Source organism: Phaenicophaeus curvirostris, chromosome 2, assembly GCF_032191515.1.
Source record: "Phaenicophaeus curvirostris isolate KB17595 chromosome 2, BPBGC_Pcur_1.0, whole genome shotgun sequence".
Classification (NCBI taxonomy): Eukaryota; Metazoa; Chordata; class Aves; order Cuculiformes; family Cuculidae; genus Phaenicophaeus; species Phaenicophaeus curvirostris.
Genome location: NC_091393.1, coordinates 101,679,854 through 101,705,223, shown reverse-complemented (window position 1 = coordinate 101,705,223; position 25,370 = coordinate 101,679,854). Strand labels below are relative to the sequence as shown.

The window sequence follows — 25,370 nt, the reverse complement described above, 5'->3', positions numbered from 1 at the left end:
CTGGCTCACATTGAGCTTCTCATCGACCGGCACCCCAAGTTCTTCTCTGCAGGGCAGCTCTCCACCACATCATCCCATCCTGTACTGAAACCAGGGATTGCCTCAAAGCAGGTGTAGGCCCTTGCCCTTGGCCTCGTTGAACCCCATGAGGTTCTGACAGGCCCACTTCTCCAGCACGTCCAGGTCCCTCTGGATGACATCCAGTCCTTCCACTGTGACACTGCCCCGCTCAGCTCGGTGTCGCCTCCGAGCTTGCTGAGGCCGCGCTGGATCCCGCTGTCCGGGCTCGGGGAAGGCTCGCTGTGACGTCACTGCCGCTGCTGAGCGCGAGGCGCGACGCCAGGCGCGTGACGTCACGCCTCCCCCCCTAAGCGGGCGGACGCCGGGCTGCGTCACGTGGGGGCGGGGAGAGGCCGCCCCACGCGGCGTGGCGCGTTGCTATGGCTACCGGACGCCGGGCGGGAGGGGCCGGGGGGGCAGAGAGGCGGGGGGGTGGCGCCGCCGCCGCTGCACTGCGACAAGGCGGGGCCGGCCAAGGGCGCCGCGGCACAACGCGCGCGGCCCCGCCCCCTCCGCTCCCGGCCATCCCATTGGCTGCCCGCGGCGGGAGGGGGCGTGGCCTCGGCAGCCGCCCGGCGCTGATTGGCCGGCACCTCCCCGGGGGGCGTGGCCGGGCGGCGCCCGTGCGCGAGGGCTCCCGCGCTTCGAGCGCGCTGTGCGGGGACGACCGGCAGCAGTCCCGGTCCCGGTTCCGAGACCCGGCCCCGCCCCGCCCGGCCGCCGCTCCGCCCGCCGACCCCGCGCCTGGGACCCGCCAGGTAACCGCGCTGCCGTCCCCGCCGCTCCGCGGGGAGCGGTGCCCGGGGAGCCCCGCGCCGCCTCGCCCCCAAAGCTGGGACCGGGCTGGATTTCTTTACCTGAACGCGGCTTTGTTTTTTGGTTTTTTTTTTTTCATTTTGACTGGCACGCGGGCAAATCGCCGCGAAAGTTGCGGTTGTTTGTGTCCCCTCCCCCCTCATCCCGCCCCATCACTTTGTTGCATCCAAGGGTTCTGCGTGACACCTCGTGCCCAGCCCTCACCTGCGGGGGGCGGGAATCCTGCTCTGCTAGATCGGCTCTAGGCTTTGAATGAAAAAGGGAGAAATCGGTCTTGAATGAGGTAACGTAAATCGGCTCCCTGCATAATGAATTAACTCTTTAAATCATATCAGTTTTATGAAATATTCCAGTGTTGGGAATCTCTTGCACCGCTTTCTAATTCTAAGTCGTAACAAACCCCCCTGCTGTCACGTATCTTTCTATTGTGTGTATGGAATGGGTGGGTCAGGACTAAGCAATGCAGAAACTTTTTTTTTCCCCTCCAGTTTCTGTAGCTGAGGAGAGGGTTAACTTGAGCTTTTAGTGCTGTAACAAACTGGGGAGAATCTGTAGAGTCGCCTTCTCTCTTTCAACACTGTGATTATTACAGGCTCTATGTCGCTGCTATGGAGTGCAGCATTCTTGCATGAGAGAAAACCTTGCGTGTGTCTTTAATTATACTAATGATAGGATTTCCTGAAGGACAAAGGCACCAATGTTAAACGTCTTGTATAAAGCCAGAAAGAGGAGTCCCGTGCTCTTTCCAGAACAGAAATAAAAACGCTTACTTCTGTATGCTTGCAGTTAAGTGTGCTCTTTCATTTATCTTTGTAGGAATAAACATATATAAATCTGAATTTCATAGAATCATCGAATCACAGAATCACCAGGTTGGAAGAGACCCACTGGATCATCGAGTCCAACCATTCCTATCAAACACTAAACCATGTCCCTTAGCACTTCGTCCACCCGTGCCTTAAACACCTCCAGGGAAGGTGACTCAACCTCCTCCCTGGGCAGCCATACATTTTAATGTATAGAATAAGTAGATAAAAAATATTTGAGCCCTCTGAACATGTCATTCCATTTTAGAGTACCTGTCATCCCTTCACGGTCCGGTTGCTTTGTCTTCGGTAGCAATGGTGTGTACGTAGACTTGTTATTTTATGTTTGAGTGCTTTGTCAGCATTTTTTCCTTTAAATTATAGACTCTTAACTATTGTGAAGTAACTGTCTTTCTTCAATTAACGATATCGTAGAACTAGTCCTCAAAATGGTGATTTGTGGAATATTGACATTGCTCATATTTTTACATTAATTGTTTTTTATGCCTCAAGACCAGTGAATTCTAATACTCCATCATTTATTCATCTCATTCAAACATTTTTAAAGCAAGTGCTACTTATGTACAAGTTAGCATAGGAGCTCAGTTTCATATTTTATAACTGTTCAGATTTGCTCCTGGTGCTGACCTGTTCCGGCTCAGTTACTTCTCTTCATAGCAGCAGATATGGGAGATATTCGGTGGGTTAGATATAATCGATACTGACATCCGCCTGTGCACTGAGAGGGAGGAGTCTGCACCATAGAATTACCACAGTGACACCACTTGATAGTTCTGTCAGGATGAGGTTTAAAGACTCGGTGACAGTAGCGACTGATCTTCCTTTACCTTTACTGGTATCTGTCTTGGTTGGAAAGTTTGGGCTTTTTCTCTGTGAGGGATTTTTATCCTTTGCAAAGCAAGTCAAATAGCCAGTTTTAATAGATTTCATTTAGACAGAATTGCTAAAATGGTATGACTTCTTATATTGGGCTTCTGTGTTTTGGAGATTTTTTGTGGCTTTTTTTTTTAATGTTATGAATATATGAAACCCAAAGAATTATATTGGTGAGTTCTGTTTTTTTTTTCTTTCTGATGGTTTTACTCAGCTGCTTTTTTGAGGGGCTGAAAGCTTGTAGTTACCTGCTGTTGTGATTTCTGTTTCTACCAACAAACCAACCAAACAAAAATGTCCTGCAATAGTTTGTAGTCAGAAACAAAACCAGTGCTATTTTGTATGTTTTAAGCATCTCTTCTTTTAGCTGAGAGTGATGCAAAAGAAACATCTACATGTTTTATACTTTTAGTAACAAGTGGTCAATTAAATCTGCTACCATCTAAGTGTATTTTCTCTGAAATTCTCTATAATCCTTCCTTTGTAAGTCACAATTCTGTATGTGACTTTTAAGTTCTGTTATTTATGTGATCCTTTTAAGGTACTTTAGGAAAGAGCCAAAGTGCTTTCCAAATAAGAGTCCTTTCTAAGCTTTTTGGCTGTGCGTTACTTGAATAGGAAGTCTTGGTTAATACCTGTAGTTTTCTCCCAGCAAGTGCTAGAATGATACTTTGAACTTCTACTGGCTTCCTTGATGCTATACATAAAATTCATTGGAGGGAGGAGGGAAACAACCCTAAATATAACACTTTTTTTTCCAATTAGGAGAACTGCATTTTTAAAGTGTTCACTGTTGTCCTTGTTCTGGTGTTCGTGTTGGAGGAACTAGGTTTCTTGTCCCTGATAATCCCAGCTAATAAGGAGTTAGGAGGACATCTCAAAAGTCAGGTCTTCAGGATGAGCTGAAAAACATCCAGGTGTTATCTTTCGTGACTCCAAAGTATTATTGATTGCCCTTAGCTGGGTACCCTGTGTCGGCTTCTGTGTAATGGAAGTCAGGTGTGCAAAACAAACGCAGAGCAAGAGGAGACCAAAGCTGAGCAATAGAAAGTTTGGCAGAACAGACCAGTGTGTTTGAATGTAAGTAAATTTAAAATAAAATGTCCTTGCATTGTTTAGGCTGTTTATTCTTAGACTGCGAGAGGCCTTTTTTTGCGTTGGGGGGGATCAGTGGTGTGAATCTCACCTGGAATCGGACAGCCCTAGGAATGTTGTGTAGTGCCTGCTGCTGTTGAGTTGGATTGAGGTTTTGTTTGTACTTCTCTCCCCTGCCCCCCACTGTTGATTTAAGGATGCAGATGTGAATACGTAAGTTTTGTCAAATAAAGAATCAGTACTTGACTGAACGCTATGGTAAACATTTCCTGTAGTAACTTGTGCAGTGCTGCTGTTAACGTAGATCAAGCTTTAGCAAACTATGCATTAAGACTTGTTAATAACGTTTTCTCTTCTAGGCTTAAGTAGCCAAAGATGAGTCGTGGAGTTTCAGAAAACAATAACTTTCCGTATGACAACAATCAAACAGTTTTGGATATGATCCTGTGTTCCCTAATTGGTGTTCCTCAGCCTATCAACTGGGACAGTGTGGCAAGGCTAGTTCCAGGATATACATCCAAAGAGGTGAATTTATTAGTAAAAGAATTTGTGTACTTTAAGCAGTACTTTATGAAGAAGAAAACGTCTTTGGGGAAGGGAGGGAAATTGGGAAATTGACATTAAAGATTTTTTTTCTCACTGAAATATTTTATACCTAAAGAATCAAAAATATTCAATGAGCAGTAGTAGATTAAAAAAAATTGTTTCTACAAAACCTGAATATTGAAATACATTCTGTCATTTATTTAATTAGAACTGATATAGAATGAGAACAAAAATCACTGGAGAGTAAAAGAAAATCACTGGGGAGTGGAATAAAAGAAAAGTAGTTGTGCTAATGTATTTCAAATTGCATAGCAAAGATTTTCATGGGAAGGATGTGGCAGTACCCACTAACCTCATGTAGATGGAAATATACTTACTACTAACCTTGTAACTTTCTGTGCTTGTCATTATAATTCTTAGAAAGTGTGATTCACAGATCTCCATAGGTATTCAAGAGCGCAAGTTGCCTCTTGCTTGGTCCTACAAGATGTGGGTTTTTCTTTCTTTGGTTGGAATAGAGCTGGAATAACTTAGTACCTCTATATACTTAATCTTTCTGGATTACTGAAGTTCCTGGTCAAATGCTTACTTTAGTTAATGATCATTTTGAATTCTTCAGTTCTGAGGGAAATAAGCTAAAAGATGAAAATGTCTTTTGCCCTTGTAATTTAGCCAAGCTGGAAAAAAACAAGTCAACTGTCTTTATTTTCTTGCAAACTTAATCAAATGCGTCAGCCCACATTTATAGTGTTGCTGTTGGGCATCACTGTAACCTTGTATTTAGAACATTAAAAGTGAATGAGTGAGAGTAGCAGCTTATGCGGAATGTTACTGCATTCCAAGTATTTGGCAGAGTGCTTGGGGGGGGTCCTCTACTGTTCAGTTTCAGTTTGCAGACAATACCATGCACATTAAGCAAATAAAACAAGTGTAAATGTGTTGGTGAGCTCTCTTCTTGTATTAAGATAATACGATTGATTAGTCCATGTCTGATGTAGAAGAATAAAGTGTCTCAAATATGTGGAGTCCCTGTTTGAGGTGGTTAAGTAAATGTATAGCTGTGCTTTCATGTACAGTTGTGTATAGTAGACTGGTGTCTACAGATTTGAGACGCTACATTAATATCAGAACGGTGTCACTGTGTGCTCCTCTCCCAAGGGGGCAGAGAGCTCACAGCAACATTAGTTAGTTCAGTCCAAAATAAATAAATAAAACCAGCTGTTTGAATGGAGCCTGAGGAGCTGTCTCACAGGAGGATCATCTGTAAAATTAGATTTGCTTGTGTGTGTAAATTACTTGTGCTCAGGATTCTGCTGAACCAAATCTGCAATATCATTGAATGAATACAAATTTGCAAAATTGAAAGACTGCCTAGCTCATCAAAACATGGAATGAAAAGTTAATAGAACTGCAGTGGAAACTACCAGTCCCTTTTGTCCAGATCAGAATGGAAGTCATAAAGTAAAAGAATAATGATTGTGAACCCATTTCTATAGCTACTTGTAGTAATATCTGGGAATGTTTATGGTAAAACAACTAGTTACAGGTAACTTAGACCTTCCCCATAACTTTCTCTTCTGAAGATAAGGCTTAAAATCACAGATTTTAAGGAAATAAAGGTTGAAATGTTCCATCTTATTTTTTTCCTCTTTCTGTTAGTGTTAAATTGTGGTAAATCTTACTTGTTTTACTGTATATTTATGTACTTTCCTGACACCGCTTGGCTATATAGGAAGCATGATAAGTTTAGTATCAGTAACTGTTTGCATGCACGAGATATCATGAAATACAATATCTGTCTCAAATTATAGCTATTAAAAATGTACTGAAAGCTACTGCTTCATTGTCCTATCATTTAATCTTGTGACAGTGTGCAAAAAGGTTTGATGAGCTAAAAAGCAGTGGAAGTTCACCTGTTGACAACCATTATAATCCCCTGATGGCTGCTGGTGGGAGTCCTGTGGAATCTTTAGCTACGTACATCAAATCCTCCTTGCTCGATACACAGACAGAGTTTCAGGAGCCTGCTATTGGGCAGGATTCCATTACTATAACTGGTATGTTTTTAGTCATTCTGAAATACATTGGATTTTACTGTAACCAGTATGTGCATGCTTTTCTGTCCTGAGTGATAAGTCCACCCAGGACTAGTACCTGTTCATCTCTAAAATAGTTGAGTATAAATATAATGCATACACAAAATCACTTTCAGTTAATTTAGATTAAGAATCAGCATTTGGGTGTTTTTAATAGCTCGTCCTCCCAAAAGACAAAATCCTTACACTAAATCCTTTGTTTTGGAGTTTTTGGTTGGGAGAGGAATTATTCTCCTGTTTTGTATCCCCAGTGCTGTGCTGTTAAACCTCCAGCCATCTGCAATCATGTTAAGCTGTGTTATTAAAATAACTAGAAAGTTTTGCATAGTAAAGCTGCAGAAAGCCGAGAAGGTGATCCCTTGAGATTAGACCCTTCTCTCCAGCAAAAAGCCCCATATTTGCCATGCTGCTTGGTGGTGAGATGGCTATGTAAGTGTTGGAGCATAGTCTAGCTACTTTTTGATGCAAGACAGTCTTGCTGTGGCATATGACATGTCTTGGTCAATTATGTGTCACAGTAATAATTTAAAAGAAGAGGATCAGTCCTAACAGTTGTATTTCAATTATAACACAATGAAATATTGTTAATATTTCCTTATTTCCTTAAGTGCTTCTCTTGTAAGAAATTATAATTGACTGTATGATAGTTATTCTCTGATTTTCATTGTAATCTAAGATGTTTTCAGCATCTTGCAGAACTTGGTAAATGTGCTACATGAAAAATTTGCTTCAGTAATGAGTAAACAATTTCTGAGTTAAAAATCAAGAAGACAACACACTCTTTAAACAAAATGTTCTGTGTAATAATGTCCTTCACAGTGCTGCAGCTTTCTGGTCACTGTTTTTTTTTTGCAAAATCAAAACAGTTGTTTGACCTTTGCTGTAGAATGAATGAAATGTTTTAGTAACTCTAATCAAAAGATGATATTTGAACACTGTATTTGAGGTATGTAGACTGAAAATGTTTCCAATCACCAGTTATGTACTTGTTACATATATGATGTGGAATCAGTGCTTCTTGCACCCGCAGGTGGCTACTTGAAAGATTAGTAGCTTCCCAGTAAGCATTTAACAAGCTAACTATGCTTATAGAACTCTTCAGACAATTAGTGCATGTTTTCTTTTTAACTGTGTAATGCATGTACTAAGTATTAATGCAGTTAAGTACACTAATGTTTCCTACTGCAAGATCCTAGCTTGATATTTTTCTCTGTTTTCTTTGCAACTTTGGATAATATTTTTCCCTGTTTAAATGTAGTTGCTGCTATGAAATTAGGATAATTAATCTTTTTCTCAGACTGGAGTGAACTACATTCATGGTGTTTGTGAGATGCTTGTCTATTTTAGAATTGAAGATTTGACAAAAGCCTATTTGTAAATATTTTTTGTTAAATTAATTACTTCCTAGTTGATTTATTCACATCTGCTTATCATTAGGCTCAAGAATTTTGGGCCCATTTGGATGTAATTGTAGGCTTGATTAATAGCAAGGAAAAGCAATGAGACCAAATTAATTTTGAGCTGTATTCTAGTTTTGGCTGAGTTATAAAAGGTCATTTATTACATGCTAATTATAAGGCAAACTGCTAAAGTCTCTCTGAATGCATATTATGGCAGTAAGCAAGCATATAGGGTAGCCTTTTACCCTAAGTATTTATTGCTAACTTTCAGAAGTCAAGCTATAAGCTTTGGGGGAAGGAAAAAAACCAGATAGGAAGAAATATGTGGTGAAGTTTAGACATCCCTGATAATATATCTGTGTTGTGTATTTCCTAAATAACTTCATTGTGTTCAAAATAAACTTCTTGATATTTGCAGATAGAGCTCTTCCATGTCACTTTTTTCCCCCAGGCTTGTTCTTTGAAATACTCATCTCGCCTTGTGTTCAAAATGTAAGGCTCTCACCTTGGCTTTTGTAATGCTAGCATGGGTTCTCTGCCTCTGAAGGCTGCCCAGAAGGCTGTGACTGACCCAGCCCCTTCCAAGGTTTTACTGGGGTCGGTCTAGTAAATCTTCCCCTTTTATTAACTGTATCCCCCAATTGTGGCCTTACTGAGGCTTAACTGTACAAGGCTTTAGGTTATATCTCTGGAGAAAGTTTTGTTTAGTCTGCCTCTGCTGTGATAACTTGTCATTCCTGATGGGCATAACTACTGTACTCTGAGCTGCGCAGACCTTCCAGATCGTATTTGGTGTAGTCTGCTGTAGTTAGTTAGCCATAGCATGAAAAGGTCTATCTTAGTAGCCTTCAGAAGAGTACAGCCTCTTAGATAACATGTGAGAGATGATGTTTCTGGAACTCTTTTCCTAGAAATCTGAAAGTAGGGAGTAATCATGGAAAGTCATGAACTTACGAGTTTTCGTCAGTGGAAGACAGACACATGCCCTTCTGTTATTTAAAGACGATAATAATCGTTCTGAATTATAAGCAAGATTACTGAAGTTTCAGTTTGCAGCTTTCCATTCATCACAGTCAGAAAAGTTTATTAAATGTCTGAATGCTGGGGTTGTCTTAACCCTTCATCCAGAAATCGTTGGATTTGGTGACTACACCTCCTGGAGTTCACTGGATTTTGTGCTGTTTTTGAGCTGAAGTGCAGCTGCCCTTTATTTCTAGAATAAACTGGGTGATGTAGTTCTATGACTAGACAGATTTCATGATCTGCTTTCCTTGATCATTGGTTTATACTATCTGCTGCTTTAAGCCATGTTTTCGATAAACTTGGCAAAAACATATCCTAAGAAACTGCTGCACTTCTGTTTGGAAGCAACTTATTTCTAAAGCTAAGAAATTATGGGAAAGAAGCCGAGTTAGTCTCAAGATTTTATAACCTGGCAGCAAAGTTTCCTGAGAACAGAGATCTTGATTTGACAGTCTTAAGACCCACATTCCACAAGATGGACAAGGAGAGCTAAAGGAATGGATTGCATTTCCAGAAGGAAGTACAGAAGATACTGCGTGAATCTTACTGCTCTATATTGAGACAAGACTGATCTGGGTTTGCAGCCAAGTACCTGGGCAACCCAGCAGTGCTGCTGGTCTGAGTTTCCAGTGCATGACATTCAGAGCAGGAATTTGGAATGTCTGTTAGCCCTTGTGACAGTGCTGATTTCTTGGTAGTTGTGTGACATTGCACTGCCATGAGAGCTGCACTTCAGCTGTCTTTTCAAGATGCTGAAGAGCAGAAGGTCAGGCATTTTTGTTCTAATGCAGCCTCTTTTCCTTACATTTAAGGAAGGCCCGGCACAACCTCCACCAAGAATTGTTCTTCAGAACCTCAGAAAGATCCTGTGCATAAAGGTGGAGAAAGCACTGATGAAAGCCAGGGGTAAGAAGACCTTTGTGTATTTGTTATCTAGGGGAATTATGGGGCTGATGTAAGGAGATCTAAATTGCACATACTTTTCTACTGACAGAAAAAACCCCAGTTAAAAACATCCTAATAAATGCTGTAAGAAAATCTGAAACCTTACATTGCTACAGAAACACTAGGGGGATTGGTTTGAGAATTTCTTATGTGCTACAGGGATAGCTTATTTATAAATCTGTCCATAATGAGTGATTGATCATTCCTGTGGTGAGACTGGGAGACATAACCTAATTCTAAAAAAGGAATGAAACGTTATCAGTGCTTGATAATATTTCATTTAAAAAAAAATTATGTTCTGAGAGCATGGATTTGTCCTATGTTAAAGCAGGAAAAGAAAGCTGTAAACGAAAAGCGCAGATGAAAAATTTACTATGAATCCAAATAGCCATGCATGTGACTGTTCTCCTTACTGTACAGATGTAGAACAATATGATGTATTTGTTTGAAACCTAATGGTAAACGTCTTTAGGTAGAGGTAGCACTTATTGATTCTAATTTTGACCTTTTCTTAAGAAATAAACTGTTTAGTCTACAATAAAACAGTTTTCAGTTCCACAGATGAAAATTGCTATTCTGTACTGTTACTGTCCTTGGTGCCTCAGTAACTTAGGTGTATATATCTACCTATTTTTTCAAGAAAATTAAAAAAGTAGGACAAATAAGTTCTCAATGTAATTCAGGTAGTGTCCCGTAACAAACTGGAGACAAAATTGGGAACTGGAGCTAGAAATTTTTTCTCCAATCCCTGAACTTAGCAATTAAGTTGCATTGATTATGTGTCAGAGGATGTGCATTTGTGTTCTTCACTTAACAATGCTGTTTGATAATGTTTTCTATTAATAGTTGTTGTTAATAATTACATTATTATTAAATTATAATAACTGCAATTTGTTTTCCTTCTTTTAAAAAAAGTATTAGCGATGTCACTGTTGCAATGTGCAATCCAGATTTGGAGATGAGATCTTTGTTGATCGGTTTTGGTGTTCTAATTGGCTTACTGTCTTAATGTGGCTTATGGCTTGTTTTCTTAAGGCCAAATATGGTGATCCATGTGTGCGATGAAGCAAAAAACCTCAAAGAAGATTTTGTGTGTCCTCGAGACCTTTTGATTTCAGAAATGAAATACTTCGCTGAATATCTGTCAGTGGATGCCCAGCGCTGGGAAGAGGTGGACATTTCAGTGCACTGCGACGTTCACATCTTTGACTGGCTAATAAGATATGTTAAAAGGAACAGTAAAGGTTCTGAAGCTAATGAAATGCCCATTTTAGGTAAAAGAAAACACGTAGATAATTTGTTGTAGGTTCTTTATGTCCTATACTACTGGGGGGATAATATTGATACAGTTCAGCTCCAATCTCTGTTTCTAGCTGTTGCACTGAAGCTTGTCGGTTGTTAGAAAAGTGTTGCAACACAGGTCCTGTTGTCATTGTAACTGATGTCTCTGATTTGCCAGCACTGACAGCTTTGAGGAGACATCCTGATAGCTGAAAATGGTGTGATATATTTTGGGATCTGATGTTTTTAGTTATGATTCTTTGGATCTCTTCTGAACAAGAACAAAGTGGCAGTTTTAAATTGCTGACGATTATTGGGTTTTGTTTTGTTGCCCCTCTGCTTTCCATTGGTACAACTGCAATATTTTCTAAGATTTCAATGCAGCCTGATGCAATGGTGGAAGAACTTCTGCCTTTATGAATTTGAGGCAAGTTTTTAATCTTTTTATGAGCATTTGCTACCATTTTTAAATAGAAACAAGCCAAAAGAATAGTTATTTGCAACGCAAAGGTTACATGAAGGAAAAATCTCAGCTGAGTGTGATAGCTACAGATGAATATTAATCTTGTGTAATTGTTCAGTCATTGTATCCCTGTGAAGCCATCTTTTCCAGTTTTTATAAATTCCAGTTTGTAATAGTTGTACGCTGACCCCCTAATGATAGCTTAAGATGGAAAATGCTCTTCGTATTGGAAGAATGACAGGTTAATTGCTAAAATAATTTCATACCACATCCCTCCCTCTTATTTAGTATCTGTTTGAAATATTATCAGAGGAATTAATGTAAAAAACCCTACCTTTTCTTTGTTGCCTTTTAGAACCGTCAAATGTCATATCAATTCTTATTTCTTCTGAGTTTTTGAAGATGGATTCATTAGTAAGTATTAAGAAAGAAAGATTCTTTGTCATAAGGGCACAGTTAATCACCACATGTCCAACAGCTTGTTTGTTTGACTTTGGCTGTTATGTAAGCAGATGTTGCAAGGAGAATGTTTTGAGGTTTTTGTCACCTTTCTTACTCAATGCAGTAGTCTAATAACTTGCAGAATCTCAGTGCAAGAAAACTTAGAATGGGTTGTTTCTAAATATGTTAGTGGCATCTTGGATTTGCCAAGATTTAGAGTAACTTCAGTATCTGACTTCTGAGAAGTCTTGTCTAAAAAGATCATTAAATCAAGGAATACCTTTGTTTTCTAGCCTTTTTACACAGATTAGGATCTAATTCTGCAGCTCTGTATAAGTAATATCTTCTGGCTTGTTTGTTAACGTGTTTGTCAAAAGTTCTGCCATTGGGGTGACCCACAGTTAAATGTAAATGTAGCTGTTGAAGTTGAGATCCAGGCAATACTATGGATAATGTGTACCGTGGTTCTCTTTGTACAAGCAATTGGAAGGTACCACTTGCTGAAGATAAAACATTTGCAGAGGAGATTTCTGATCTGTAGAAACCTTTTTGAGGAGAACACAAACTAATTCAGACACATCTATTCAGAGTCTCCTTTAGACAAATCTGAGACTTGATTTTTTACTTTTAAGTTGAACTGAAATAGTTTTCCAACACAACATAGCTTAAAAAATGAAAACCTTGAATCAATTGGTACATCTTTTGAGATAGCTTGGTCTAGAATTCCTCAACATTATTTCTAACAATTTTGTTTTTCCTAGGTAGAAAAATGCATTCATTATTGTCACGAAAATATGAATGCTATCGTAGCCACACCATGTAACATGAATTGTATCAATGCTAATCTTGTTACACACATTGCTGATCTCTTCACGCACAATGAAGTGGAAGAGCTGAAGGACAAAAGAGACAAATTCAAGAGGTATTTTTTTCCTGTAATACACTCCTGAAGTGCTTAGGGCCTTTAGATCATATTTCAGAACAGCAAAGACACTGTGAGATTTGATACGTACCATTTATATTCTCATGTAATGTATCTTTAACACAGAATATCATGAAGTGAATTCAGAATTTTATATTAAAATTATAAGCCAAAGGAAATAGTTTTTTATGGGAAATGAGCAAAGAAGAAAGGCAGCACTAGGGAGTGCAACATGGGCAAATTATTCATGAATTCACATGGGAGCCAAGATTAGGGTAAGGAACCTGTTATGTGATGACATGCTTCTAATTCGTAGAGAATGGTTTGGCTTCAGCATCCTGTGAACTCTGATGTTTAGACATAGAATTTAGGGTCACTGAAAGGCTAAATAGTTGTGAAAAATTAAACGATCTCTTTCCTCACATCTGTGAGTAAATAAGAGATGACCAGGTCAGGAACCAGTTATATGAACAGATTATTTTAAAGGAAAATCACATTTAAAGCTGGGTCCTGAAAGAAATGTGGTGGCTTTGTATATCATTAGAATATTATTGTTAGTCTTGCAGTGCATAAAACAATTTTCAGTTTTTTGTAACTGATAGGCTGTGTTGCTGTCATTAATAGTAAACTTTTCTGCAAGAAGATTGAGAGACTGTTTGATCCAGAGTACCAAAATCCAGATTCTCGAGGAAATGCAGCAACATTGTACAGGTATGGTCTTTTTATAGTTCTACTTCAGTTGCTAGGACAAGTCTCTGTGTTTTGAAGCCCTGCTGTTACTCCAATATTTTTTGTTTGTTTGTTTGTTTTATAATCTAGGTGTTGTTTATGTAAAAAGCTGCTAACTAAAGAAACTGAAAGAAGAATTCCTTGTGTACCTGGAAAAATCAACATAGATCAACATGGGAATATTGTATATGTTCATATAAGGTAGTGTGTGGATTCTATCCTTAATGAAGATCACTGCATGATCAGCTGCAGTTTAAGGAAGATGGTGGGAAATAAATAAAGAGAGCTTTCTCATCAGATTATTTCAGATTGCCGAGTATTTCGTTCAAAACAACCAAAACACAATTCAGTGTCAGCTCCCAAAGTAACACATTTTTAGTGTGGCCTCCCGCCAGTAATTCCAAGATGTGGATTAAGTTCTGCTTACATGTCTAAACAGAACTGAATCTTGCAATCCTGTCCTGAGCTATCAGGATTATCGGTGATTAGCCATGTAAAATTCATTAATTGTATTATTTCACTTAAGCTGAGTGTATGTAGCTGCTATGCAATTCCTAGCATAGAAGTGTGCAGGGTTTTAAAAGTTACACAGAGGATTGTTTGGGTTCTGATTGTTTGCCTTGTGGTACTTGTGACTGCTTTTCTACACACAATCCATTAACTGTTCCTTAGGCAAAGTGATGCTGGCCACTAATGAATTCAGGCTTATGAGCTACTACAAGCTTATCTTTAATGACTTAAAAATAGGCTTATATTTATTGATCCTCTAGTGATGCCTAGAACTAACCTCCTGTTGAAAGTACTGCTCACTTAGTCTAGATTAGATGTATACAGAATAAAAAATTATTCAGGCAAGGGCTTAAAATTGTGAAAAAACAATATCTAATTTTTCTAAAGATAATGTGCACTAGTGGAGGTTGTGTATTCTCTGTTGAATTCTTTAGAGTTTTATCACTAGATAGGAGCAAAGACTGTATTTTTAAGACCAGAAGTCTCAGATACATTTATTCATCAAAAAGACATGGTCTTGTATTTTCGAACTTTAATTCTTACTTGAGTAAATGCTGTTGCATATATAGAAGTATGTTATGTTGGCTTTTAAATAAATAAGATGGAATGGCAGTACTTCCTTTCTGTTGCACAACATATTACTTTAAAAACAAAAAACTGCAGAATGACTGAACTTGTTTGCACGTACATATTTTGATTTCTTCTAGTCTCTGTATTGGGTTTTCCTGTGTTTTTTTGTGGTTCTCCTGATTTCCAAAAGGCTTTATGTTTGCTTGTAAGTGTGCAGTATATGGAGCTCGAGATGGATCAAGCTGTAATTCTTTCTTGTTAGTAAGTTTAAGATGTTATGAAAGAATATAGGTTCTTCTATCCTGGTCTGAATTTAATGGTTGTCCCACGTTGTATCCTTCCTGCTCTGAGCAATTCTGTAAGCTTTGTACCAGTGGAACGTATGTTCAGCTCTTTCTCCACCTCACCTTTCTGGTGGCAGGATCAAAATGGAGTTATGATTCTCTATGCAACTTGACCTTTTGTTTTTTTCAGAGACAAAACTTGGGAAGTCCACGAGTACTTAATTGGCCTTCACGAGGAACTGAAATCTTGGCGGGATGTTTATTGGCGTCTTTGGGGGACTGTCAATTGGTTGACCTGCTCAAAATGTAACCAGGTTAGGATATTTTCACCTTCACTTGTTTGTGTGTAGGTGGCTTGTCTTGGGTGATTTTTGAGGGGTGAGGCAGGGCTTAAAGCAGTTTGGGTGTGGCAATAAAGCTTGGTATACATTATTTGTAGTACAAAAATTTTAACATCCATAAGTAATCTCACCTCTTGTTGTCTCTTTTTCTTTTTTTATTCTAATATAGTCTTTCCTGTGTACGGAATATTCCCATTGCCAGTACCATTCGCAGCCAGTTCTTTATCCAGGTGTAGCAAGCGCTCTGGGCTCAACAGGGACAGGAGTATATCCCTGTTGTAACCAAAAAGTGCTTCGATTTGATCCTACTAGCCTCCCAAAGGTAATTCAATACTAGTTCACTTTTAAAAGAGCATAATGCATGGCAGGGGGGCAAGAGTATGTTTTGAAAAACAGATCCTTTTCCAAAATAAGAATTGTAAATTGTCACAGTGTCCCAAGGGAGGCTAGAACTTTTGGACACAAGAGTTCAGAAGCTGAACTTTTGTTATTGTATCTACTGAAATCAGTTTTTACCATTAACTCCAGTATTTGATCTTTTGTGTATCTATATCACAGGGATGCAAAGTGAGGGATCACACGGTTAATGTACCTTCAGGAAATGAAGATGGGGATGTTTTACCATCTCAAACTACTAAAATACTGAATGATCTGCTTCATCATAGAGATGTTATAGTTGTTCCCTTCACTAAGGATGAGAATAGGTAAGAACATTGCATTGTGTTACTGAAATAACAGCCTTTAACACTTCACATGTGTGCATGTTACATTTGATTTCTCTCCCATTTTAAAATGGGATGTAGGACTTCTTTAAGACAGCTTATTTTTGATTGTTTAATTGGAAATTGGGAAGAGAAGAACAAGTACTTTTACCTTTTACATTTCAAGCAGGCATTTAGTCATTCTTCCTCCATAAGCATTCATTCCCATATTCATATTTTAGTGGATGGTTATCAAAATATTATATGGCCAGCTTGGAGGTCTGTCTTCTTTCTTGATAAGTCATGAGTAAAGAGAAACTGATTCTAAAGCTGTGAAATAGAAAACTTTATTTTCATTTCACATCTTTCTCTTTTTTTAAGCGATTCTGGTATTGGGCTCTGTGATGAAGAAGGCATTGAATGTGATGTGCTTGTAGAACCAAATACGCCATGGGGTCCCAAAACTGGAGAAATCAATGCTGTGAGTGCTAACAGGTTTTTTTTCCTCCTCTTTTTTCTGATAATGAGCATTCTTACAAGGGTGCTTTGAAGAAGTCATTAGTCATCTTCTAATGAAAATAGAATCAATTGGATTCTATATGGGATAGTTGGAGGAAGAAGTGCACTGCTGAGCATTGCAGGACAGCATAGGGTACAAAATATCTGATTGGTGTAAAGGAAAAACTTATATCTACTAAAAATATTCCTGTAGATCAGAGGCAATTCTCCTTATGTCTGTGCTTTCAACCCTGTTGTTAAACTGATGATATTTAAGGATCCAGTCATACTTAAAAATACATAATTTGGCAAATTCATAAATAATTGCAGCCTTTGTTCTGTCTGCCTCTGTTTTTGTCTATGTGAGTTCTGCCAAGGCCATAAATGAAGAGCAGCAGTTTGGATTGTGATTTAGTTGGGTTTTTTTCTGTTGTGTTTTGTTTTGTTTTTTCCTCCAAAATGTGAAAATTTTTACTTTCTAGAACTATGATGCATGTATGTCACTGTGTGTGTGTGTCAGGTCAGCAGAGGTACTTTCTAAGGCAAGTTTAAGGAGACTGTAATACTACCTCTGGTTTAAGGAAAGGTTTCACACAAAGATAAGTTTTTAAAGTTCTACACTCATCATGGAACTTCTGGTAACTCAACGATCCTGATGGCAGCACAATATTGTTGATTCCATGAAAATTTCAAACAGTGTTAGAAGCACTCTAGAGATAAATGCAGGAGTCTATTAAATGTAAACTCCATAACAGTCTGGTATGTAACTGCCAGCTCTGTTCTGGACTGCAGAAAATACTTGTAGTGCTAAGATTAGTCATATTAAAACAATGACTCTGAATTCACTGCTTCTAATTGGTGAGTGGCTTACAACCTGTTGGAGGTTAGTCATTCCACCAAAATTTATAGTTAAAGATGGGAACAGGCCCTTTAGGAGTTACCGGTGTAAATTGTTGTACTATAACATGCAACTCCTCTTTTTGGAATTCCACTTACATTTTTCGTTGTTCTAGTTACTCGTACTTTAACTTATATGCCTTTCTCTCTCTTTTTGCGACTACAGTTTCTTTCTCTGAAGAACTGGACTTTACAGCTGGTTAGTACAATATTTTGTTCATAATTTTAAATATTTGCTCTTCTGCACTGACAGAGAACTTCCTTTCATTTTTTGTATTATTTTATAATAAATATAGCAGAAAATGTATTTTCTTACTTTCGCTTTAATTTGGAGGTTGCAGTATGGCAACAGTTTTTTAAAAGAAAGTATAAAGTATGTACAAAGCACTACTTCGGCCTGAATAAAAGTTTAAAATTCCCTTAAAATTATAAGTGATGACAAACAATAGACCAATACTGCATGTATCAGTTCTTAATAGTTCATTAGGCTGACAGAAATGCAAATCATTAAAATTGGAGGTTTTGAGTGTTTGTCTCTTTGATGGCTTGCGTGAGATGCTTCATGTCTTTTTTTTTTTTTGTTATGCTGCACCTTCATTGCAAAACTTTTATCAGAGTTGAGGGCCTAGCCAAATGCAGAGAAGGGGGACTTGTTCTTCCAGTAGCATAGAATGTCGTGTAATTTAGTGGTTTTGTATGTAAATGCTAGAGAGCAGCAGTTTACCCCATAAGTCTTCAGGATTTGTGTTGCTGTCTGATGTTCCTAGTGTGCTCTAGGAAGACTGTCCTTTCAAAAACATCATTCCTAAACATTTGCAGTCCGTGTTAAGCTTCATCACTTTAAAAAATGTGTGTGAATGTTTGAACAATGGAAACATCAAATTTTCATTATTCTGTGCTGATCAGTTAGGAACTATTCACTGTAACCGCATCTGTTGAAATATTGGAGACCAGAGTTTATAATGACATGCGAGAGAAAGAAGGAAATAATATCAGTTTAGGTATTGGGACAAGTTCACAAAAAAAAGCTAATCAGATATTCCAGACCAACTTGCAATAAATTATTAATGCAGTTAGCTCTGGTGTACATAATCTGCGTCTTTATAGCACACTACAATATGTATACCTTGTGGTATTTAATTACTGAGTATCTGGGCAGTTCCAGGCAGTTTACAGCATGCACCAAGCCTCAATAGAACCACTTGTAAGTTGTAGTTTCCTGTATTCTGTGATTATGTGTCTAGCTTAGATATTGGCTACCATAACATAAATTTTCTTACTATTTAGAAAAAATAACATAGCCAACAACACATGGGATATTAAACACCGAATAATAGAATAATGCAGATTGGAAAGGATCTCTGATGGTAATTTTATGTATTTCCTCCCATTGTCAAAGCGAGGAGGACTTCAAAGCTAAATTCAACTTCAAAGCTATACGCCTCTCCTCGGGTTATATCCAGTTAAATCTCTGAAGGTGGGAGGTTCTACAGCCTCTCTGTGTAACTTCTTAAAATGCTTGACCGCTTGGAAGAAACATAGGTAAAAGTATTTATCAAAACATTCTAAGCAAATATTTGAATTTACTTTGTCAACATTTGAGAATCATTCTCAGGCCTAACTGTATGTGCAGCTATGTCGCTAAATTATGAAGCTGCATTTGAAGTTAGCTCCTTCAAGACAGATTTAATGTATCAATTATAAGGAATTATGCCTCACTTACAATCTGTGGCACTCTCCTCCTCTTGATTAGAAACAGCAGTCATTGTTATCCGAGGAAGAGGAGTATACCACTGGCTCAGAGGTCACTGAGGATGAAGTGGGGGATGAAGAAGAAGTATGCAAGAAACCAGGTACAACTCTTTACAGTCATCCTTCTTGGAATTCAAGAGGGAATTAAGGCACCAGAATTTTAAAGTTATTTTTAAGCATTAGGAATTTTTTAAATAAAAAAATAATGTTACTTGCATTTTATTTCTAGTTTTTCTGTGTTTAGGTACCAATTATCCCACTGCTCAGTGCCATCAAAAATCACTGGCAAACAAGGAAAGCTGCAAGTACTTGTGTCTGAGATGTCCTCAGGAAAGACTATCAGATTACTTTTATGAGGTTTATTGTAGATAAACCTTGGAAGAAAAGGCAGTACATACAGGACTATTTTTTTGCATGCTTTTTTTTTTTCCTGGTTATGTAGTGAAATGACTAATGCACATGGCTCTGCATAGGAGATAAGATCAATATAATCTAAAAAGATTTCTTATTTTTTTTTTCTTTTTTTTTCCTAAATGTGATAAGGTATTTAGGAACGTGGAAGTCCAAAAAGCAGCTTTTCCTTTCCACCCTACTAACCAGCCATTTGAACAGAGGCCATTCTTTGTTCTTTTTGTCTTGACTCAAAGGGACTGGAGTGCACTAGTGCATTAAAAAACCAAAATCTTTCTGTAGTTTGACTTTAGACTTCTTTGGCCTGATATCACTCAGAGCTTATTGATTAAATTAGTATGGTCAAAGATATAGCTTGTATGTGCACTTCCTTTTATTTTTACAACAGCAAATGTGTGCAGTTATATGTAACCACTCTGCATTTTAAATATGTACTTGAGTTCCTGTGTGCATGTGTAATAGAAAAGCATTTGGGTTGTCTGTGTGAATTAGCATGCCTTCAACACTAACAAAGGGAAAATAGCCTGCTCATTTGCTCTATTTGTAAAGGAATAAAGGGGAAAAGAAGTCTTTTGTTGATATGTAGAAGTTACAGATATCTGTGATGGTGTTAGCAGATATTTCTTCAATTAGCAGGGAGAAAGGAGAAATCAAAGAAATCCCGCAAGCACCCAATGAAAGTAGTTTCTTCACCTAGTGTTCAGAAAAAGGAGAAGCCATCTGACAAGGTAAAATCAGAGGTGAAAAAAAAGCCAGTGAAGCCAACCTCTCTGGTTGGGTTGAAAAATCTGAGATTCTCTCAACTTTTGGACTTGGTCTTAAAACATAGTTAATGTGGTTTTCTTTCTTTGATAGTCGAGTTCCCGAGACGCGTCTCCATTCATGTAAGTAATTTTCAAAGTCCTCAAGAACATGTTGGTGTATGTCCCTTTTGTTACTTGTTACTGATAACACTGTGTGCATCTTTCTTTTCTAACCAGTGTGAGTATGCAGCAGAACAAATGGGATGCCTCCAGATCACTAAGATTCAACCAAGATGCTCAAAGAGAAGATGGTCCGTTCTTGCATGAGTTTAGCTTTCATAAAATTAATATTATGCAGAGAGAAATATTCTTTCATATAAGAAATGACTAATTTCCTAAAATATAGCTAGTTAGAAACCTTTAGGTTGAATTTAGTTTCAGGTATAGCAATGGGGGTTTTGTGGCATTTTTTTAAACAGTTGCTCCTCATTTGGAAGAGCATTTCAGCTCAGCTAATCGTTGGTAATCAGCTGTATCCAAAGTACACAGAGATCTCTGACTTCTCCAAAATGTACGAAGATATTCATATGGCCAGGAAATACTTCGAAAATGTTACTTTAGGATTTGATTTGCATTTATTAGCAATCTCGTGTATTCTGCAGGAGAAAAAAATGTTCTTGATGGGAAAAGGAAAAGAAAATCCACCATGTAAAATTCATACATTGTAGTCTTGCATGCAGATTGAAAAATAAATGGGCAGCATTGGACTTACTGTCTTGGAAAATACTGGAAAGGAGTTTAAAGTTTGCAGGAGAAAAATAAAAAATGCATTGTAAGTGTATGTTAGCATGGTTAATGTTTGGAATGTCTGTGCATAACCTACAGAGGTTATAATTGTCATCTGATTACTCTAGAAGTATGTGAATAATTCTTCCTGCATCCCTATGCCATTTGTTTTCTGTGCAGATAAACAAGGTTAAACGCTCAATTATATCTCTTTCCTAGTCTTTCTGACTGAAAATATTCAGAATTATACTCTTTTGTTCCACCTTTATTAATCTATCCTGAGGTTCTTGTGCATTTCTGCAGTTTCAAAAACCTCTGCATCAAAACTATTCCTATAGATTTCAACCTCAGTGTAATGCCTCAGGCCAGTTCTGGTATCATCTAAGAATGTTGCTGAAGCTACATTATGCGTCAGGATCTAGGATCTTAGTTGTTCAAGATTTTTATAAGAGCTGAAAAGAAAGCTAATTTCACAAATAGAATGTCATTAAAGTGTGCATCTAATTCTTCTCTCTTTGTATTCAGTGGCAAGGAAAATATCTGTTCTAAATATTCTTTCTTATTCCTGACAGATCAGAGAAGAATGTCTGAGATTACAGGGCACTTAATAAAAATGAGACTGGGAGACCTTGATCGAGTCAAGTCAAAAGACAGCAAAGAAGTAAGATTTGTTCTGTCACGGTGTAGTGTTTATGGGATTGAAGGGAGCCTTGGTAATAAAAATGTATTGTATAAATGAAAATACCATTTATTCGATACTTTAGTTAATGAACTGAGTTTTATCAGTCTTCATTTTGTTCCAAGCATGATTTTTTGAGGAATATAGTTTAATATTAAGTTCACTGCCTTTCAAAACTGGGCATGGAAAATAGGATGGGTTTAAAAGGTTTCAGTACTGGGTTGTGATGATGGAAAAAAGTATGCCATAGATTCTGCGGAATATTAGTGATTTTTATGAAAAGTCACTGATTGAATTGGAATAATGTAAAACCTTTACATTTTTCTGGCCTACAGTATGCAGGAGGCATTTATTCTAGACTTGAAGCTCAGATAAGAGCCTCAGCGCAGGTCAATGCACGACAAAACAGCACTGAGAAGAATGCCAGGTAAGATATTAAAAGAAAAGGAAAATGCAGAGTGTGAATTTTGTAGATGTGTGGGATTTGTTTAAAGAAAAACATGCCTCCTTCCAGCAGGTATATGATGTGAAAGCTTCCTTTGTTAAATGAAAGCAGAGCGAAGAGAATGGAACGCTTGTTCCTATACTGGAAGAACAGCTTTATAGCTTCTATATTGGAAAGTTGGCTGCTGCCTCAATATAAATTTCTGTGGAATTATGGATAACTGGAAAAGTGTTAGCCAAACCTATTCTCTGGCCTCTTTCTAAAACCAGATAAACCCACACCAAAATCCTACCTTACTGCCATTAGTCTGCTAGCCTTAAATGTATCAAACAGTAATTAACTGACAAGATGGCACAGGGTGTGCAGCTGCAGAGCCTAGAACTGGCCACAGGCTGTCCAGCAGGTGAGCCTCTCCGGCTGAAGCTTATTATGGAGTCGCTGAGCCGCTTTTAAGGGATGGGCTGGAAGCTTCAAATAAGTTGTCAGAGAAATTTCTCACAGGTCTTATTTCTGTCAAAAAAAAGTATGTGACTTGCTGTAGAACTAGTTGTTTCAAAAGAAGGTACTTGATATCACAATTCTTTCAGCTCTGTGTACCTTTGTAGGAATATGCAGTTTGTCGATACAGGTATTCTGGCAGAAAGGCAACTTTCTCAATAGTAGATTGAGTGAGGGTTTTTTTTTTTCCCCCCTCTCCTTCTCTCAGAAGACACCTTAATGCAAAAGTAATTTCACAGAATTATTAAGGTTGGAAAAGACTTTTAAGATATCCAGTCCCACCATCAGCCCAACACCACCCTGCCTACTAAATCATGACCCAAAGTGCCACATCTACATGTTTTCTGAATACCTCCAGGGACGGTGACTCCACTGCTTACTTGGGCAGCCTGCACCAATGCTTCACCACTCTTTCAGTAAAGAAATTTTTCCTAATATCCAATGTAAGCCTCCCCTGGCGCAACCTGAAGCCATTTCTTCTTGTCCTATCACGTCTTATTTGGGAGAAGAGACTAGTACCCACCTCACTCTCTTCAAAAAGATAGCGGACTAGAGAGCTGACTGGACAATAATTTAAAATTCTAGCAGTATTAATGTACATATGTTTCTTATGCGTTCTTAATCCAGGTCAAAATCCCGTTTTGGTCAAGGCCGTCCAACGTAAAGACTCATGAAAAACACTTCTACCAGAATTCATTACTGCTTCCTGAAACTGTACTGCATTCTGATGTATGGAGATTGCACATCTCTGAAAGCTTTCCAGTGACATATTTATTAAAGTCTTGTAAATTATTTTGTGCGATGAATGAATGCAAATCCAGTAAGATCTGTACTTATTTTAATTGTAAATATACTATTTCTGAAACTTAAATTTAATTGCTTTTTTTAGGCCACTGTGTTAAGTCGCATAGAAAATATTTTATTAATCTATGAAGTTAAATTATTAGGTTAACTTTATGGGGGAAGATAAAATATGCCTTTTAGTATGCTAGAAATACTGTAAAGGAAAAAGCAAGACTACTGAATTCTGAGTGCAGTCAGCAGCATTAACACAAGTCGCCTAAGAGTATTGTGTATTATTTAATGGTACATTTTAGGTCAGTTCTCTGGGGATTTGCATTTAAAGTCCATAAAAAGACCTGTGACTTAAACTAGTTAAAGCAAAATTTTAATGCAGCTCTGAGGCTTCCTTCTGTATATCACACAACTCCCCTTGGTTTGAAGGTGGGTAGCAGGTAGAGACTAGACCTCCAAAGATTATAATCAATGCCATGATGATGCAGTATTATAACTTGCATGTGAAGTGCTTGCCTTACTTGTATGTGAAATGAATAAGCATTCCCATTCCATATCTGACTCAATGTTTTGTACCCTTCTACTATCCAGATCCTAGGAAGAAAATCCATTCTATCTCTTAATGATGCTATGCCACTAAATTTCTGAGCAGATATGCTATTAATTATGTATCTTTCACCTGAGATGAAATATTATGAAGATTTGCGCATGCAGATCTTTTAGGTCTAGTTACTCTGTGAAACCTGCCTGAATAACACTGTTTAGAAGTCAGATGCACTTTGAAGTTCTGTATTTGGAGCAATAGAATACAAGTTTGTCTACATGTAAAATCCAGGGCTATGAAAATGAAATAACTTGTCTGGAAAATAAGTTGCATATTAGCAAAGAAAATGGCAATAATAATGGCTAAATTAAAGTAAACACATTCTGACTTTTTTGAAACAGGTAGAAAGAACACTCAGGGAAAGCTTATTCCAGGCCACAGCTGTATAATATATTGTGAGTTTGGAGTCAAGTTGACAAGATCCTGGGTGGGAGGGTGGGGTAGGCTAAGAAGAGGGAGATCATTGTTTAAATGCAGTCTTTTCTGCATTAAGGCTTTTTTAGTTTGTCTTCTTTCTTGAGGATCTTCAGTAGGTGTTAGAAGGCTAGGATAGCAATACTTGAAAATACTGCTGTCAAGGCAGAAGATTTTTATTGAAACAAAGAGTGGTGTTCATTGTGTGTTTTGTCCAATGCGATAGCAAATTTGGAGCCCAATGAAACCAACAGGCATGACCATAGATTTCAACGGGTTTGGTTTCAAGCATGAATTGTGGTTTTTCAGAAGTGCTTTAATCTGGATCAAATAAATAAGGCTTCATTAATATCTCAGGCCTGTTAGCAACTAATAATGCAGTTTTAAGCACTTATAGTAAACACAGGAAAACTGATAGTCTGTTTTAAAGAGGCAGTATTGTAAAATCCACCGTGTGTGAAAATGTAGTAGAGTTAAGTGTTTTACTACAATTTTGTGACTTCTAATAGCAGGTTGTTCCAAACTCCCATGGTAAACTTTGCTATGAAAGTTGCAGGCTGCATGGATGTGTGTTTAGTTTGCATAGAACTACTGACTAAAAGAGAAGGGAAAATTCCACTGGTGTTATTCTGTGGGAAAGTGCCAGTTCTACGTGCCAGTATTATTTTATTCAAAAATATTTTTGAGCACATATAAGTAGCATACATGATGTGTCTTTTTCCCTTTGTCAACCACACTGAATTTTTATCTTGCATTAATTTTGAAAAATTACCTTGGTTTAATGGAAATAAATGTAATTAATTTAAGAAGCGTGTGAGTTTTTTTTTAATAGATCTGAGCGTGTGTGTAAAAGCTGTTTAATCTCAATCATGCATGTGTATTCATGATTAAACTGCAGCATCATGGTACAGGCTTTTTATCTGTC

The 25,370-nt window shown here is 38.0% G+C and overlaps 1 protein-coding gene across 3 annotated transcripts; it reads left to right on the top strand.

The window, feature by feature from the left end:
- Window positions 1-767: 767 nt before the first annotated feature.
- Window positions 768-24,445, top strand: SANBR (SANT and BTB domain regulator of CSR). Of its 3 annotated transcripts, XM_069850201.1 has the most exons (21): window positions 768-818; window positions 4,031-4,196; window positions 6,088-6,274; window positions 9,549-9,642; window positions 10,717-10,955; window positions 11,781-11,839; window positions 12,628-12,788; window positions 13,413-13,499; window positions 13,608-13,718; window positions 15,072-15,195; window positions 15,392-15,544; window positions 15,781-15,926; window positions 16,305-16,404; window positions 17,485-17,517; window positions 19,072-19,171; window positions 20,115-20,209; window positions 20,337-20,365; window positions 20,462-20,535; window positions 21,583-21,671; window positions 22,025-22,116; window positions 23,260-24,445. In XM_069850201.1, the coding sequence occupies exons 2-21, from the start codon at window positions 4,047-4,049 to the stop codon at window positions 23,294-23,296; spliced, it is 2,160 nt and encodes a 719-aa protein (XP_069706302.1). In that variant the 5' UTR covers window positions 768-818; window positions 4,031-4,046; the 3' UTR covers window positions 23,297-24,445. The 3 variants fall into 3 exon arrangements, with proteins under 3 accessions (XP_069706302.1, XP_069706303.1, XP_069706304.1); XM_069850202.1 differs by lacking the exons at window positions 768-818; window positions 6,088-6,274 and having other exon boundaries at window positions 4,071-4,196; XM_069850203.1 differs by lacking the exons at window positions 768-818; window positions 4,031-4,196 and having other exon boundaries at window positions 6,166-6,274; window positions 9,553-9,642.
- Window positions 24,446-25,370: the final 925 nt, after the last annotated feature.

What these genes read in the sequence shown, in the direction of transcription:
- SANBR (XM_069850201.1), top strand. Translation starts at nt 4,047, where the DNA reads ATGAGTCGTGGAGTTTCAGAAAACAATAACTTTCCGTATGACAACAAT. An exon ending in TAATGAAATGCCCATTTTAG is followed by an intron (nt 10,956 to 11,780) that starts GTAAAAGAAAAC and finishes GTTGCCTTTTAG; the next exon opens with AACCGTCAAATGTCATATCA. An exon ending in TTCACTAAGGATGAGAATAG is followed by an intron (nt 15,927 to 16,304) that starts GTAAGAACATTG and finishes TCTTTTTTTAAG; the next exon opens with CGATTCTGGTATTGGGCTCT.